This window comes from Pipistrellus hanaki, assembly GCF_964339955.1.
Source record: "Pipistrellus hanaki genome assembly, chromosome: 1".
Classification (NCBI taxonomy): Eukaryota; Metazoa; Chordata; class Mammalia; order Chiroptera; family Vespertilionidae; genus Pipistrellus; species Pipistrellus hanaki.
In genome coordinates this window covers 160863355-160882121 of record NC_140503.1, presented here as the reverse complement: position 1 = coordinate 160882121, position 18767 = coordinate 160863355, and the positions used below count along the sequence as shown (strand labels likewise).

General features: G+C 38.7%; 1 protein-coding gene across 4 annotated transcripts in view; it reads left to right on the top strand.

Annotated features, from left to right (window-relative positions):
* Positions 1 to 18617, top strand: part of GPAT3 (glycerol-3-phosphate acyltransferase 3) — a 62728-nt gene extending 44111 nt beyond the window's left edge. For all 4 annotated transcript variants that reach the window (XM_084882153.1, XM_084882155.1, XM_084882152.1 and 1 more), the window contains exons 4-13: positions 89 to 350; positions 4629 to 4703; positions 5222 to 5311; positions 7019 to 7112; positions 10429 to 10544; positions 11720 to 11775; positions 12254 to 12339; positions 12891 to 13019; positions 14022 to 14101; positions 17354 to 18617. In XM_084882153.1, coding sequence (XP_084738279.1) covers positions 89 to 350; positions 4629 to 4703; positions 5222 to 5311; positions 7019 to 7112; positions 10429 to 10544; positions 11720 to 11775; positions 12254 to 12339; positions 12891 to 13019; positions 14022 to 14101; positions 17354 to 17465 — 1100 coding nt within the window. In that variant the 3' untranslated portion in view covers positions 17466 to 18617. The remainder of the gene's footprint in view (positions 1 to 88; positions 351 to 4628; positions 4704 to 5221; positions 5312 to 7018; positions 7113 to 10428; positions 10545 to 11719; positions 11776 to 12253; positions 12340 to 12890; positions 13020 to 14021; positions 14102 to 17353) is intronic.
* Positions 18618 to 18767: the final 150 nt, after the last annotated feature.

Below are 18767 nucleotides of genomic sequence, written 5' to 3'. Positions count from 1 at the left end.
TTTATTTGTCTTGTGCACAGTTGGCCCTTTGGCCATGTTTTTAATATGTCCTATGGCATTTCCTTATGTCCTGATGCTTTCTTTTAAGGTATTATCCAAAGAGATAAGTCACCCATGGAAAAAGGTCTGCGAGGAAGGGACTTTGAGCTGTCTGACGCGTTTTATTTCTCCAAGAAGGGATTGGAAGCCATTGTGGAAGATGAAGTGACCCAGAGGTTCTCCTCAGAGGAGCTAGTGTCATGGAATCTCCTCACAAGGACCAATATAAATTTCCAGTACATCAGTCTGCGGCTCACCATGGTGTGGGTGCTGGGCGTCATAATACGCTACTGTGTCCTATTACCTCTGAGGTAGGTCTCCTGCCCAGGGGTTTGATGGTATAATTGGTTCAGCTTTCTTTTAAGTCATGTATGTAATGGCCACATGTGAGTATATGGTACCAGTCTCACTCCTTTCCACTTAAGAAAACACCATCAAATGTGACCTCCATAGGAATGTGTTAAGTATCTATTCTCCTTTCACATCTCCTCCACTTCCCCACCCCCAAAATAATTAAGCTGTGTATTCAGAATCTAATATATAGCCTGGATCCATGTTACACTTTCAGTCATAGATAATTTGACGAATAGAAAAGGGAAATGGGGGAGGGGGGGAGAGATTTTACAGTTTCACACTGTGTGTCCAACAAACTCTGTCTCTGCTGGTCTGTAGTGGTTCATAGCTGCCTTCGAGAGGAAACATTCTTGAGAGTGGTTACCACATGGAAGAGAGCCATTCAGTAGAGAGAATATGTTCCATCCACATCTATTTATTATCACTCACTTTTCTTATTAAAAGTTCCACTTCTGGCCAAATCCGGTTTGGCTCAGTGGATAGAGCATCAGCCTGCGGACTGAAGGGTCCTGGGGTCGGTTCCGGTTAAGGGCATGTACCTTGGTTGTGGGCACATCCCCAGTAGGGGACGTGCAGGAGGCAACTGATCAATGACTCTCTATTATTGATGTTTCTAACTATCTCTCTCCCTTCCTCTCTGTAAAAAAAAAAAAAAAAAAAAAAAAAAAAAAGTTCCACTTCTGGGTCTCCTCTGGTTCTAAGTTTGAGTGCCACCTGATGAGGAGGTACTGACTGGAACCATAGTGTGGAACTAGAGTAGAAGAGGTAACACTGGGCATTGGGGTGAAGTGCAGGTGACTAAGGTTTGTTTAGTATGGTGGTGGCAGGTAGTGTGCATGTGTGTCAGTCATACATTGCTGTTTATTGGCTTGCTTCATTTCCCTTGGGCATGGCCTTGGCATCCTCTCAATAGAGCTTTCCAAGCAGTCATTATCAGCCAACAAGAATTGGTACATAATGAAACCTCTTTACCATCCCTAGGGTGGCCTATACTTGCCTCATTCAGATTTATTACAAGGGAAAAGATTAAGTGTAAGCAAAGGCACATTTCTAAGAAACTCGTTCTGCTTTTTCTGTGCTCATGCTGCCAGTTATTGGGGGCATGTTATGTCTTTTGGGAATCATTTCAGCTCTAATAACAAAGTGAAATTCAGGGTTTTACACATACACATCTGTTCTTGTTTTAAATTCTCATCTGAGGACATGCTAAGGAAAGGGATGGATGGAGGGAGGGAGGGAGGGAGGGAGGGAGAGAGGGAGAGGGAGAGGGAGAGGGAGAGGGAGAGGGAGAGGGAGAAGGAGAGGGAGAGGGAGAGGGAGAGGGAGAGAGAGAGAGAAACATTGATTGGTTGTCTTTTGTATGTGTCCCAATCAGGAATTAAACTCAGGTATGTGCCCTTGCAATGTTTTGGTACACAGGATGACACTCAACCAACTGAGACACTCCACACTTGAGCTGGGTTTCACATACACTTTTGCTTGAACCTTAAGCCAGTATAGCGTTCATATACTTGGAGATGTCCAAGGCTACCTATTTGGCATGCTATGGAAGGCAATAATTGAGCTTTTATTTATTGGAAGTTTCTAGTTTATTATAATTAGAGCTTCCATTTATTGTTTTTATTCTTAAAAAGAAATGAAACCTCAGTGAAGTTGATTATACAGATAAGCTCTTCCATCTTCACTTGGTCCATTGGTCAGGCACCATATCCCAGGCAGCCATTGAGAATGGGAGGATTTCGCAACAGAGTCTTGAGATTCCCTTATTTGTTGGTTAGCTTTCACCTGCTTGGACGTCCAGCAAATAGTGTTATGATTTTATTATCTAGTTTAAATTAAAGTAATGCTCACAAAATAGATAAGTGACATAAAATATTCTTTTTAAAGATATATGTATTTTATTGATTTTTTACAGGGAGGAAGGGAGAGGGATAGACAGTTAGAAACATCGATGAGAGAGAAACATCGATCAGCTGCCTCCTGCACACCCCCTACTGGGGATGTGCCTGCAACCAAGGTACATACCATTGACTGGAATTGAACCTGGGACCTTTCAGTCCAAAGGATGACGCTCAATCCACTGAGCCAAACCGGTTCTGGCCATAAAAGATTCATACAAAGAAACCAGGCTTAAGATAATCCTGTAATGTAAACATCCAAGAACAAGAAGAAATGACAGAATTAAGATTCCCATTCTTATTACATACTCTTCACTATGAAAGAATTGCTTTAAAATTGGTGTTTAAAAGAAGGAATTGCTATAAAGTAAGCATTAAAAACAACAACCAGATTGTGATAAAAATGATTGTTGGTGTTTGTACAACCCTGTGAATATGCTAAAAACAATTGGATTGTACATTTTAGATGGGTGGATATTATGATATGTGAATTGTAGCTCCATAAAGCTCTTAACAAAATCTCATAAACAGATTGTGGCTGAAAACTTTGTGTCATCTAAGAGAATCCTCCTGTTTGTTCACTTAAACAGGAAAATAGAATTCTCTGGCTTGTTAGTCTAGCAGACAAAAACCTTCAATGGTTTGGAACACAATTGTTGAAAAGTCACCCCTTCTGATTTAATGTGTAGGAACAAGTGATTCTCATTAGAGCAAGGTGGCAAAACATTTTAAAACTTTTGCATAATTGATGGTTAAGATTAAAATAGATATTTAGTTATCATCAGTGACTGATATGAAAATATGGCAACTAAAGGAAACTTAATTTGACCTTCTAATTGCTGTGTCAAAAAGTGTTAAGCCACCCTAGCCAGTTTGAGTGGATAGAGCTCAGCCTGTGGACTGAAGTGTCCCAGGTTTGATTCTTGGTCAAGGGCGAGTTATATTGGTTGCAGGCTCATCCTAGGGGCTTGTGCGTGCGGCAACCAATCAATGTATCTTGGTGTTTTTCTGTCTATCTCTTCCCCTCCTTTCCATGCTCTTTATTTATTTTTATTTATTTAAAATATATTTTTATTGATTTCAGAGAGGAAGGGAAAGGGAGAGAGAGAGATAGAAACATCAATAATGAGAGAGACTCATTGATTGGCTGCCTCTTGCATACCTCACACTAGGGATCAAGTCAGCAACCCAGGCATTTGACCTGACTGAAAATCAAACAGCGACCTTCTGTTTCATAGGTCAACACTCAACCACTGAGCCACGATGGCTGGGCTCCACTTTCTTTAAAAATCAATGGAAAAATATCCTCTTGTGAAGATGAATAGCAACAACAACAAAAAGTGTTAAACCAAGACTTTAATACCCTTGTGAGGTGTTTATGAGGAAACCCATTCATTCTGAAAGATTATAAAACTCAACTTTTTCTTTTTGAGTAATTTTATTTAATTTCTAAAATGACGTTATTTTTGAAGTTATTGAAATATATACTAAAAGCACTTTTCAGAAGTGAGAAAGCATCTGTGTGGAGATTTAAAATATTGTCAGTCATCTTGTTCCCTAACTTTCACGTTCTCTTGAACTGTCCAAAGGAACAGCCACTAGGTCTGCATTGAGGGGTATATAATTTGGAGTTCTTATTATGATTGAGCCTGTAAGTATAACTTATTTTGCCATCTGTTATAAATTTTAAATACCTTTAAGAAAATTTTGAATCATATCCTTTTGCTCACCTGTCATTAAAAAATCCAGGAAAACCAAGTGATTTTCAGACCTTTGCAAGATATTTTCTTTCACAACCTATTCACAACACACCAAAGTACCTTGGACAAAACATGATGACTACTTTCAACCTGAAATGACTCCTTTATACAACATAAAACTATTTTGTATAGAAGTCACTATGTATTGATTTAAAATAATTCAGAGTAATTTAAAAATTAAAATAATAAAGTAGATGGTCAAGACTTTTAATTTGTTCTCTTCACTAGCCCACTTGACACTCTGTTGATTGTGTAGATTGAACTTGAGGATTTGTGAATCGATTTCCAGGCCTTCTCTGAGTATTGTAGATGGTATATATGCCCGCTGTTATTTCGAAAATGTCATCGTTTTCCATACATTGTTTTGAAACTTTGCTCTTTTTTGCCCTCAAAATGTACCAAGGACCGTTCTTCCATGTCTGAATCTATAGATTTATCCATTTTTTATGTCTGCACCATAACCCATAGCATGGATGCTCCACAACTTATCCACAATTTTATTGTTTGTGAACTTTCATATTATTTTCCTTTACCCCTACCATTCAACTAAACTTTTGCATCCCTTTTTCTTTTTCAGGGTTACCTTGGCTTTCCTTGGAATCAGCTTTTTGGTTATTGGAACTACAATGGTTGGGCAGCTTCCAGACAGCAGGTGATGTTTCCTTTCACGAGGTGTAAATAGGATTGTCCTCTTTTAAGCTATGTCCACAAAGAGAATATTTGTTGAATTACTATGTACAGTGTCAGATTTATGGCCTCAACACACTTGTTAAAATCCTGCTTACTTCATTTTCTTGATTTGATTTTTAAACGCACTTTCACATCAGTCCCAAGAAATTGTATTTTCAAAGGGGAAAGAAAGAGAAGAAAGAAAATGACTGAGGAATGTAAGGAAAGTGAGAGTCTTCTAATATTGTCAGCCTCAGAAGGCTGAGACCAAAGAAGCTTCAGCTTATCTTGATGAGAAACTTATGGGGAACATCGAGTCAGGAGGGGGCTATTTTCCTTTAGCGTTTTGTCCTAAGGGCCTCAGTGGGACTATGAGAGTTGAACTGTGCGTGTGTTTCAGAGCACAGGCTGCTGCTGTGAAGGAGCACATTGAAGCTCTTATTGTGTTATTTCCTAGGAGTGTGCAGAACTGTACGATAAAATGTTTTTCCTTTCCTTCAGCTTCAAAAACTGGCTAAGTGAGCTGGTTCACCTGACCTGCTGCCGGATCTGTGTGCGCGCCCTCTCAGGGACCATTCATTATCACAACAGGTGAGTGTCTGCTGGCCTCGGGCCTGGCTTTCTCTAGGCCAGGTCAGTGCGTGATGGACAGGTGAAATGAGATGACTTCCTGTGTGTTCATCCCACCTCTTAGAGTGGCAGAGACATACCGCACACAAAACTCTTTAAAAAAGCAATCCGTGTGCGGTAGAGACATTCCAATAATCATGTAATGACATTCACAGGGCAGGCCTGTCCTTCTCGAGGTCTTCCCTCTGAGAGGCGCTATTATCCTGTCTGACAGGTGAAGAAAAGGGGGCTCTGGGTTTGGTTGTCTGGGGCTGCACAGTAAGTGGCAGTCAGATTTTGAGTGAGGTCTGTCTGACTTAAACAGTGGTGAAGGTGACAGGCCTTTAGTGTGGTTGAAGGAAGGACCAGACTTGGAATCTGGAGGCCTAGACTGTGTTCTCAGCCCTGCCCCTTCTAAAATTCCATAACTGAGCCTTAACATGGACCCCAGCATTCTGCTTCCCTTACCCTTAGTTGTAGAGGATAACGGTAGCTAAGTGAAGTTATAAGCTAAATAAGAGGAATTTTGATTGCTAACTTAACTCAACTCAACTTCTCTTAACTTTATTTTTTTCTTACCTTTAACAAGTTTAAAACTTTCAAAAGTTTTAAAAGTTCTAGGACAAGCCTCTAATATTTTAGTGACTGTATCCTTCCATTTCACTTGTGAAAGGGAAGCATCTTAACTGTTTGGCTTCCCCATGTGCTACCACCATAAAAGGTCCCTTCAATTTCTAAAATTATGTGATTTTGTAATTGGGCTGTGAGTTCTGGGGTGAGGAGTAAGAGAAAATGCTTTGGAAGAAATGTGAGCAGAGGAGATACCTTCCACAGGAAAGGTGCTTTAATTACATAGAGAGGAATTCATAACTTCTTATAGAATTGCTTCTCATTTAAAGGAAAATATGCTAAAGTTGTTATGCATTTGGTTCCCTTTTTTCTCTGTATAGAACCAAAGAAAATTGCTTTGCTTCATTAGTGTCCAGTACTGGTTGAACTCTAAGGCAGAGGTCAGCAAACTAAGCAATGGGCCCGTAGGCCAAATGTGTCCTACCATCTGTTTTCTGTAAATAAAGTTTTAGTGGCACACTGCCATGCTCTTTCATTTACACTTACAGCTTAGCTGTGTTTGCCTTGTGCCAAAACAGCAGAGTCCTATAGTTTTGACAGAGATTGCCTGGCTTGCAAAGCTTTAAGTATTTACTCTCTGGCCTGCGATAAGAAAAGTTTGCCAACTTCTGTTTTAGGGGGATAGAAGGTAGAAAGGAACCAATAGGAATTTTACTCTGTGGATCACTGTGAAGGCTCTAAAAGTGATGCTATGGAGATGGAAATAACAGGAAAATGCTTATGATAAAATAAATGAAACTTACCACAAAATTTACTAACATTATAGAATCTTTGTAATTCAGTCTAATATTTTAAAGTGATATTTTCATCATAAAAGGAAAATCTAGTCATTACAAAAAAAAAAATAAAAATATATCAAGGGAAAGTCAGGGGTTCCTTTTCCTATACTCTTGTTTCACCACTGTTAAATCAGATAGACCCCCAGAGATAACCTGTTTAAGGTGGGCCCATATACTACGAACTTTATTTTTTTAATGGACTTAAAAAAAAAAGAATAGCTGTTCTGCTAATAGTGGCCATATTTCAAGGTTTAGTATTTACCATTGTTTGTGATTGCAGGGAGCACAGACCCCAGAAGGGAGGCATTTGTGTTGCCAACCACACCTCCCCAATAGATGTTTTGATCTTAACAACGGATGGATGCTATGCTATGGTAAGAGCAGCTTATTGGTATTTCAAGTAGTTCCATGTTTCGTGGCTTGCTCAAATTTTAAATTTATTTGGGCACAAATCAGAAAGTTTTATATTAGAAAGTGACTGGGTTCTACTACTGTAGCTTATGTTATGTACATTATTTACATGAACATATAGTGTAAGAAAAAGAAAAAAAAATATTATATTTAAGGCAATAAAAATTTAACTTACTGAAATGCAGACATATTAAGATTGATAGACTATCAGATTCCATCTTGCTTCTAAAATCCCTGCTATGTTTAATAACACTTTCAGAGATTAAAGTCTTCTTCCTTAGATCTGTGAAAATCCCCTACCAGCCATGTTAGTTCTGCCTTCCTTCAGGGAGTCATATGCAATTTAAAACAAGCAAGCAAACAAATAAACAAACAAACAATCCCTTTAATAAAGATTAAACAAGAAAGGCAAATATTTATACCACATTGTCTTTTTCAGTTCTTGTCTGTAGCCCTAAAATAAAAAAGACAACCCTACACAAACCCCATAACCCACAGTCTTGGGGAGTCCTCTTTTCATATCCCTTGGTGGTGGTGGCTTGGGCTTCAGGAAGAGCACATGGATTTTTTTTTTTTACTTCTCAGCTCCAGTGATTGACAGTCATGGTTGATGTGCTTTTCTGGGGAGGCATTTGAAGAAAACCACTATTCATTGTCTGCTGTAGGTAGGAGAGTGGGAGTTTGGCACATGTGTGGTATTTGACTGAACACAGGTTATACAGTCACTGAGGGGGTTTTGAAGGCCTTTGTGAAAGCTCCTCACTTACTGCTAGGTATTTTAATCTGTCTAAAATAGGATTTCAGATATATGTAACACATTGCTAAATTTCTCTAAGTCATTGGGTTCTCTCTGAATTTAAGGGAGCATTAACCAACTTTCTGCAAAGACTTTTGGGAATTAGTATTTCTTAACCTTTTTTATGTTAGGAATCAGTTAATAGTTATATAACTTTTTAAGGAAAATAAACAAATCACAACAACAACATACCTGTGCATCATACAAACATAATTATGGGTCTAATTTCAAGATGTCTGTGATCTCCAGAAAGCCCTTCCAAGGAGCCTCCAGTTAACAGCCCTTGATAGACGTGCTCCCCCCACCTTCCCACCCCAGTCAGCATAGTAGTTCTGGGAGTCTATAATAATTCCTTGCATTTATACGGATAGGCACTTTCACATCTATTATATTTGACCTTCCCTGTAATTCAGTGAAGTGAGAATTGACATTTTGTTATAGATAAGAAAGCAGAAATTCAGGCATTTTAACCAACTTACCAAATCATGGTTTTGTGTTTCTGAGACCATAGTCATTCAGTGTCCTTGTCAACAAGTGTTGAGCATAGCTCATTTGTGACTGAAGGCCTCAGAATTTTGTTGGCATTTTCTGTGCTTTTTGGTCATGTATAGTTGCAATCACAATATTATTCAAGGTTTAGAAAAGCATAGTACTTATGAACTTTCTAATGTGTTGAGTGATAGTAAAGCCATTTGGATTTCAATCAGAGGTGGGGGCTTTCTTTATAAAAATGCATGTAAAGTATTTATATTTTATTTTATTTTATTTTATTTATTTATTTATTATTATTTTTTTTTCAAAATAAATGTAGGTCTTTATTCAACATTTTGGTTTTGAATAACAAGCAAAAAGGTAACACTAAAAATAAATTAATTTTGCTGGCATGCAACATATAAATAAAGATAAAGAAACTGAGGGCAAGTAAGTGCTTTATTTTCTCTCAGGGTGAATACTAAATTAGCAAAGATCAATATTCCCTGGAGGAAAAGAGAAAACTTAATGCTTTTGCCTGGGGTCTGAAAATACATTTGAGCATCAAGCATTTCCTACAGACATATCCTATATAATAAAAGTCTTAAAGTATTTATATTTTAATATATTTATATTTAAAATTCCTGTTATTTTAAAAATTGATATAATAATATTAGATATATGAGTTTATACAAATTTATCCAATTTATAGGGTTCTTCCTTGCATTCCCCAATCCATGTTTTATCTTCCTTTTTTCACTGTGAATGTTCTGTTTCCCAAAAATATCAACTCATTTTCTCAATTCTATAATACGTCCAAAATTGTTTCAGAATTGCTTCACCTGATTTACTACGAGAAACAAATGTAAGAATAATTCAGGGTATTTTGCAGTTCTCGGTACCCCAGCCAAGATGAGGGTGTGTGGTCAAATACTGTCTTTATAAATTTATTGGATTCCCATGCGCCTTTCCCCTCCACCTTGCTTCAGCATTGTTCTTTTATTCATTTAAAACACACAGCTGGGTTCATTTGCTCTCAGTTTGCTAGCCCAATCCTTGTTGATTTAATTTTTGAATATATAAGACATTAATATGTTTCCAAATGTCAAAACATTTTTGTTTAAACCATTCTTTCCATTCTACCCCATTCTTTCCTACCCTAGTAAGATTCCAATTTCATTATTTTTGGTTATTCTTTATTTTTGTAGAGGTAAGCAAATAGATATTCATATTTCCCCTTCTGCCTCATACAAAACGTGTTATACTATATTGGCTCTTTGCAGCTTGCTTTTTTCCCCATTTAACAGTGTCTCCTGGAAATCATTTATCAGTCGTAGAGTTCAACCTTGTTCTTGTCACAGATGCATAGTAGTACTTCATCAGGTTTCTGGGGAGGCATTTGAAGGAAGCCACTTAAACCTTGTGCACATGTCTTTTCATTTTGTTGGAGTGAAATGATCTATCTTCAGGATAAGTTTCTAGAAGTAGAATTATTGAGTTGGAGGATAAATTTATATGCAGTTTTGATAAGGTATTGCGAAATTTCCTTCCATGGGTGTTATTGTCTCCTCCATCCCAAGCAATGTATGAGAGTACCATTTCCCATAGCCTTGGTTTAGAGTACATTGTCAAGTGTTGGTTCTTTTTCAGTCTGGTAGGTGAGGAATGGTGTTTCAGTATAGTTTTAATTTGAATTTCTCTTATCTTGACTACTCTACTTTTTAAACCTAAAGTATAGTTATTATATCAACATAGCTTAAAATTCAAAGGTGCCACTAAAGAACACCTTTTGTTTATATTTGGCCATTCATGTCCTTTGTAAAGGCTAATAACTTTAGTCAGTAGAAGAAGATTGATCTTTTCTACTGGGGAATAGGAACTTACTCCTACTTAAACACACACACACACACACACACACACACACACACCCACGTGCGTGCGCGAGAGTGCGAGCTTTCTTTGAATAACTGCCTTTACATTTATATTTTTTCTCTTTCTGATGTTATTTCTAGGTTGGCCAGGTTCATGGTGGATTGATGGGAATTATTCAGAGAGCTATGGTTAAGGCTTGCCCACATGTCTGGTTTGAACGCTCAGAAATGAGGGATCGACACCTGGTTATTAAGAGGTAAGCAGTGATATTACTCACCACCCATTGGCATAGCATAAAATCTGATAAATCTTGGCCTTCATGCCCAAGAGGGCAGAACAGTGCTAAGATGAAAGCTAAAACATGGAGCTCTATTTATGGTAGGCTTTTTCTGGTTACATCTTCTGTCTTAGCTAGATGTTTAAAAGTTTTAATTCTGCAGGAATTTAGTGGGGCATATGATGAGATTTGAAATCCCACCAGTTTATGTTGTGGTGATTTAGGTATAGTCCAATTACTGAATTTCAAAGTTAAATAATTTGTAACTGACGAATTAATAGATTACATCAATCAATTAATAGGTTGATGTTTGCTAGAAGACTTTTACCACTTAAATCTACCTGGAGACAGACAGAGCTAATCTCTTTATGAAACAGGCTAAGTCCCTCTGGGACTTGGGATAGAGATGAGCTACCAGAAACCTTTTTTGGGAAACACTTTTTGGCGTGAGGCATTTAACTGAAGGCACTCTGGTCATTGCTTCTATAAGCATGAAGGTGAGCCATCTCTTAAGGATAAAATGAAAAGAACTTATTGAAATCTGTTAGGATAACCACCCTCTAGGTGGGGGATAGCAATGGGAGGTTATCTAGCAGTGGGCCACTCTGGCGGCGGTAATCTCCCTATCTCAGCCTTACTAGCTTCTGAGGAGCCAGACCTGGCTACAGGGAGGACAGAACCTAAGCCTGGAAGAATGTACAGGCTTTATTATCGTGCATATTTCCTAGGAAAGTTCAGCTGACCCATTTAAGGAATGTTTTACACTTAATGGCCATAGGTAGACCGGTCCAGCAAGCAATATCCCCATTTTTCAGATGGAGTAATAAAGGTATAGAAGGAAGGGCATAAAGCTCATGACAGGGACTCCAGAGCTCCTGTTATGTCTGCCCAACATCTGTTTTTAAAGAGTGGACAGAAGACACTGCCAATCACTCACTTTGAGATGAGAGAAATTGAATTAGTGCAGCTATCTTTACACTTTTTTTTTTTAGAAAGGGACCCACTTGAGTTTATTTTCTTGACTTATATCTTGTTTCTTTTCTCCTTATTGCTTTTCCATATATTTGTGATAGTAGAGTATAGAGAATATCAAAGAGGATTTCCATCTCTCTATGTTTATAGATAGAATTTTGATCTTTTATTTTTCTTCACAGACTACGAGAACACATTGCTGATAAGAAAAAATTACCCATATTAATCTTTCCTGAAGGTAAGAGAAGGACTGCCTACCAAGTTAGAGTTGATAACAAGCACCAAAAATGTATGAGGATTTGGATTGTTCTGGAATTGGCATTTTTAGCCTACATCTTCTGTCCTATGGGCATGGATGGCTTTCTCTGAACTAGTAATTCCCTGCTTTCTTTTGAGATTTGCTGGAAGTCATACCTTTTTCATCTTAAAAGTTATTTCTGGGAAATGAACTTAGGAAGGTATTGTCTATAACTTTTCCAAGGTCCTGTGTTGAAATTATTACCTGTTGTGAAGAAGTTGTATCTCTAAAATATTCAATAATAAAGAAAAAATTTCTCATTAGACCTGCTTGGATCTATCAAATTACTATTTAAGCAGGAATCAATTTGTGAAATGGTAGTAAAATGTCTGCAATTTTGATATGATTTGAGTAATTTAAATTATTTTATATAAAAGTAATTCCTTTTAATAACCCTCCCTTCCCCATTTTCCTGCAGGAACTTGTATCAACAATACTTCAGTCATGATGTTTAAAAAGGGAAGCTTTGAAATTGGAGGAACCATATATCCAGTTGCAATTAAGGTAAAACGGAATCCCCTCTTGCCTTCAGAAAAGGGCACTTAGTTACTTGATAATTAAAAATTGGTGATAATAAGGAGCAGTTGTATTTGCTTTACTCAGATTCACCAGCTGTTTACATTTTGCCCCATTTGCTTGATCATTCTCTCCCTATGGATATGGGTAGGATATGTACCAGGCCAAAGCCTCAATACTGAGCACATAGTCAGTGATGAGCAAAACAGATATTCTCCCTATTTTCACCCATCTTCCAGTTAAGTGGGGCAACAGACATTTAAGGGTCATGTACCTGGCATACGTCTTCAGTCTGGCTCAAATAAACTCTTAAAAATAAAAAAGAGTCAATCAGCCTCTTGTTGCAGTGCTCCAGGCTGTGGTCAGAGGAGTTTGCTTGACTGGTTTACTTCCTTGATCATTCCTATCAAGCAAAGAAACTTCTCTCTTTTTTTTGAATCTTATAGAGGTTAGGTCTGCCACCTTGAAAGCATTGACTTAGGTAAGAGAAGCCAGCACTCAATTCATAACTGTGATGTGTTTTCTTTTCTTTCTCTCAGTATAACCCTCAGTTTGGTGATGCCTTTTGGAATAGTAGTAAATACAACATGGTGAGCTACCTGCTTCGAATGATGACCAGCTGGGCCATCGTCTGTGATGTGTGGTACCTGCCTCCCATGACGAGAGAGGTAGGCCATAGAAAACAATAGCTGGTCTTTGGGGCTTTAATTAGATGAAAATGAGAAAACCTTTACCTGAAAACGTGGATGTTTTCCTTTTCTCACATCAGCTAGATTTGGACTGCCTTTTTGCTTTCTCAGGAAAACGAGTCATTTTAAAAAAAAAATGTAGTTCTTTTGGCTTTGGCGGGTGTGGCTCAATTGGTTGGGCATCATCTGTGCTCCAAAAGATTGCCGGCTAGATTCCGGTCAGGGCACATGCTCAGGTTGCTGGCTTGATCCCCAGTAATGGGTGGGGAGGAGGCAGCAGATTAATGTTTTTCTCTTTCTTTCTCCCCACTCCCCTCTTTCTCCCTCCCTCTTTTTCTAAAAATTGATAAAATGTAAATATATGTATATAAATAAATCGCAAAAGTCTTTAAAAAATGTAGTTCTCTTCAAATCAGGCCATTTTATATTCAGAGACTGTTTTCCATAATAATTAAAAAAATGTATCTATATATACTTTATTGATTTTTTACAGAGAGGAAGGGAGAGGGACAGAGAGCTAGAAACACTGATGAGAGAGAAACACTGATCAGCTGCCTCCTGCACACCTCCTACTGGGGCTGTGCCTGCAACCAAGGTACATGCCCGTGACTGGAATTGAACCTGAGACCTCTCAGTCTGCAGGCCGACACTCTATCCACTGAGCCAAACCAGTAAGGGCTCCTTAATAATTTTTTATAATTGCTGTTAGTTTATTGGGCCTACAGGTATTATGGAATGGTGTATCTTGGATAAGACTAATAGAGAGCATAATAAATGTACACCTGGTTAAAAAAGTGAAACAACACAGCACTGCATTTTCTTAATAAAATGAGTGATAGTTGCTGTGATTGAGACTCAAACATATTTGAGCTAAAATGTGAGTCATATTTTAAAATAAATCTAAATTATTTTGAGACATTTTAAGGCATGGTTTGAAAACTGTGTACCCAGGATATACTTGTAATTTTTTTTCCCCTCCAGGAAGGAGAAGATGCAGTCCAGTTTGCTAATAGGGTTAAGTCTGCTATTGCGAGACAAGGAGGATTGACTGAGCTTCCCTGGTAAGAAATTTTTCAGAAGTACTACCACTTTTTAAAAAAATTAAAAACACTTCAATAATGTTATTTATTATGAGAGTTAGCTGGAGGTTTAGCTGACAGTGACAGGGGTTCATACGACGTAACAGTGGCTTAAATAAGATAGAAGTTTCTCCCTTCCCTTCCCACTCATGCTGTTACTCTACCATCCTCAATGCACTTGTACTTTATGGTTGCCCAGCTCTGCTCAGTGTGTTCAGCAGATGGCTAGCAGGGAGGAACTAAAGCTAGAAGGACATGACACATCCATATCCTTAGAGCACAGACTAGAAGTTGAACATGCCACTAATTAGGCTAATTAACAATCCACTAATTTTTACAGTGAAAACTCATTATGCTGATTGATAAAGCTTGGAAGGTTGATGGGTGATCAAGATAGCTGAAGCCTTATCTGGCTTCTGATTAAATGCCTGGCTGACCACCCCAGAGTATGAGGTGTTTTGTTGTTGTTGTTGGTATTTTTTTTTTCTTTAATGTTTTGTTGATTTTAGGGAGTGGGAGAGAGAGATAGAAGCATCAATGATAAGAGATACACATCGACAGCTGCCTCCTGCATGCCTGCACCTGGGTTGGAGCCTGAAACCCAGGCATGTGTCCCAGCCAGGAATCAAACTGTGACCTCCTGGTTCATGAGTGGAAGCTCAACCATGGAGCCTCACCAGCTGGGCCAGAGTTTGATTTCTTAATTCAAGGCAACTGACTGGCCCTAGGGCTAAGATGGGTTAAGACTAACATTTGTATTACGCCATCTAAGTGGGAATAAATGAAACATCATGAAGGGACAGGCTTCCCAATGCCCTAGTTTACAATGATTTAATTTACAAATGCCCCAAGGGTTCATTTCATTGTATAACTAACTGGCTTCCTTGTTCATTGTTTTCTGAACTTTTTTCCTTTCCTCTTACCTGACACCCCAGCACTACTCCTGCCCTGAAGCCATTAGGAAAAGCTTAGAGCCTTGGCTCACTAGCCTCAGGAAGGAAAGAAAGCAACAAGCTTTTTGAGACAAAAACTGCCAAGGGAAGTCAGCCCCGGGACAGACTACCATCAAATTGGCTTAAATGAAGTCTGTTGGAAATGATGCTTAGAATTTTTCAATTTTCTTTTATTAGGCTATAGCAATTTTATAATAAAGGGTTATTTTAATTACCTAGCCTCTTCTTTGAAAAGAAAATAGACTCACTACATTTCCAGATGTATTTGTCTTCTACCTAATAGGCCTAAATAAGCATATCTGGATCAATTTTCTCCTAGATTAAATGAAAACTTAGTTATAGCATCTTAAACTGGCTATTAAATATGGCTGCTGCCTGCCTTAAGAACCAACATCTACTGTCATTGAAAAGGGGAACTGGGCACAACTTCGAAGTCTATAGGGGTCACAAGTCACAGCTGGGTGCTTAGGGCAGTGTGAGGTTTACTGGATGCTTGGGAAGGAGAATTACATAAAAATAATATCAGTATGCTCAAGGACAAACGTTGCTAACTTCATATTTTGCCATTTTTGGCTTGGACCTCGGGAAAGAAGGAATGGCCTTTCTTGGGTCTCCCCCTCCCTTCTTCAGTTCTTACCATTCAGAGTTCACATAAATGCAATGGTTCGAGGCAGTTCATTTGGATAAAAGAGGCTTTTGTGGGCCATTTTGGGGACCTAAAGACACTTTATAACTTTTTTTCCATGGAAATATTTTTTTTTACAGCTGATCCCTGGGGGATTTGTGGCCCACGGTGTATTCTTAAGTTGAGGACTTACTGGGGTACTGGCTTAGGTTTGACTCTAGAGGCTAGAGTATTGCAGTGGGCTCAGACAGGCGTCTGCTTGTAGGTCAGGTTCTGTCTTCATGGCATTAAGTTCACTGGCTAACCTGTGATTTATTCATCATTATCAGGGAGCACTTGGTAAGTATTTGTGCTTAACTGGGTTAAAGTTAAACAGGCACAGTATAAAGTAAGCAAGTTTTCAGTTGATGCCTTCCCAGGAGTTGAAATGAAAAACATTTGATTAGGAGGGAGAGTGGCCCCTGATACTCCAGTCTCCTCCCAACTCCTACAGTTTGTTGTTCCTCGTGCTCTCCAAAGAAGGAAAGGCACGCACAGAGTCCTTATAACCCGGGCACGTCTGCGTTTTCACCACCCTGGAGAGAGTTCAAAGATTCACAGGCTCTGAGCTAAGGAATGCTGCTTACATAGGCACTACCTACCAATTGAATGCAACTTACTATTATTTTGCTTTATTATGAGTCTATTTTGGAATACAGAACATTTTACATGCTTCAAATATAGTGCTGTGAATGAAAATACAACTCTGTATTCATAGGCTTAGATTTGGTAATGATTTACCTTTAAGAAATTTACTTTGTACATATTTAGTACCCTGACCATTTTTTATGTGTATATTTTAAACTAGAGGCCTGATGCATGAAATTCGTGCAAGAGCAGGCCTTCCTCCATCTGGCCCCCGCTGCCGGCACCGGCTTTCCTCTGGGACCTGGGACCCCAGCTTCCCTCACAGCCCCGGCTTTGTCTGGAAGGATGTCCTAATTAATAGATAGGATATCCTATCTAATTAGGATATTACACTTTTATTATTATAGATTGTTTATATGGTTTTTTAGTAAGACAGGGGCCAATTAGATGAGAACAACAACAATATTTTGATTTCCTTGGGAGAAAAGATAGGTCAACAATTCTAGTTTTAATATAGATCTACCTATTGAGTTTAACAGCCCCAAAGAAGAAACTGAGTGGAGACATTTTTAAAAAAATATATATTTTATTGATTTTTTACAGAGAGGAACGGAGAGGGATAGAGAGCTAGAAACGTTGATGAGAGAGAAACATCAACCAGCCGCCTCTTGCACACCCCCCACCGGGGGTGTGCCCACAACCAATGTACATGCCCTTGACCGGAATCGAACCCGGGACCTTTCAGTCCGCAGGCCGATGCTCTACCACTGAGCCAAACCGGCTTCAGCTGAGTGGAGACATTTTAACCACACCTCAGAGCGATTGTCCCTCCCTTGCAGGAACACATCTCTGGTCAGTGGTAAAGCAGAGACTAGAATCTGGGTCATTCTGCTTCCAAAACTGTGTTCTTTGTCCCATTGCTGACCAGCTGCATACGCGTCAAGGCAAACCATGCAGCATGTTTTAATAGGTAACCCTTTTTACATCATTGCTAGGAGTATCTTTATTTGTTTGCCTTTCTATTCCCAGGGATGGTGGGCTGAAGAGAGAAAAGGTGAAGGACACTTACAAGGAAGAGCAGCAGAAGACCTACAGCAAGATGATTGTTGGCAATGGATCTCTCAACACTGATTCAGACTGATTGCCACTCTGGAGATAAAGCTTGGCTTCCCAGACTAGCCTTTAGAATGGAGCATGCTTGTGTGCATGTGCGTGCGTGCGTGCGTGCGTGTGTGTGTGTGTGTGTGTGTGTGTGTGTGTTGGGGGGGCATTGTTTTGTTTTATTGTTTGTTTTTTTATTGTAAATCTTTTCTACTGGATGATTGTCTCTACCTTTTTATGCCAGAGGCAGAGCCCTTCGGTGTCCTTTTGTTGTTTTTGTTAGCCTCCCGAATTGTAAGGTAGTTGACTGAGTTTAAACAGATTCTGCCTTCTGTAAGATGATTATGCCATTGAATGAAATACTTCTACAGGGAAAAAGTACTTCAAAAATACTTTTGGAACTCTTTGTGTTTGGAGTCACCGATATGATCATTCTCAAAAAACACCCTAAACTCTTTTTTTCTGATTCGCTTTCTCATGCCATTTTTCACCTCTTCCTTCAGCCTCTTAAATTGTGGGGTGAGGTCACCGTCATGGTTATGTTCTCCTGAAAAGAATGGAGGACCGTATTTAGGAGAAAGGACAACTCTATGGCCATCTGACCTGCAAGCCGAAAGACAATGTTAATATTTTTTACTAGTGTGTTAGGAGAGAAATACCATTGGTGAACTTTACCAAAGAGAAGTGAGTCCAAGTTACTGTGTGAGTGTGTTATATGTAGGCATGTTGCCAATAAATACATTTAGCCAGCAACTGGTGATAACGTTTTTAGTTTTCCTGGTTTGTATGCTAAAGATCTGCAGCTAGTACCTCTCCCATCTACTATAACCGAACACATTTCAAATAGGAGGAGCCCTTTACAGTAACAACAAAAATCACATTTAGCGTCTTCAGCAGGAATATGAATGAGTGATGTGTGTGGCACTGCCCCTCTCCCTCCACCGCTTTATAGTTTGTTTCAGAATTTTTCCAGTTTCTTAAACAGAAAAATAAGTGGTAAAATGATCTTTTGGAAACTGAGCCTTAAATTTTGTAAAGGGGGAAAATAAGTGTTTTTTGATGCACAGCATAAACAATGTTCGATAGCAATATAATGCCATGTTAAACTGGGGGAGTATTATATTTCTCCTGGTCACATGTATAGAATGTGAAACTACCTTATGGTGAATATAAATAAATTCTATATTTCTAAGTGTGTTTTGTATTATTTTCCCCTCACCTCTATCATCTTTTGGTTTTGAGTAAGTTAGATTTTTTTTTTCTTACAAACAATGATTGTTTTTCATTTCAGTGACATAGTTAGATTTCATTGGACTGGGATATCTGGGAAATGAGAGCATGA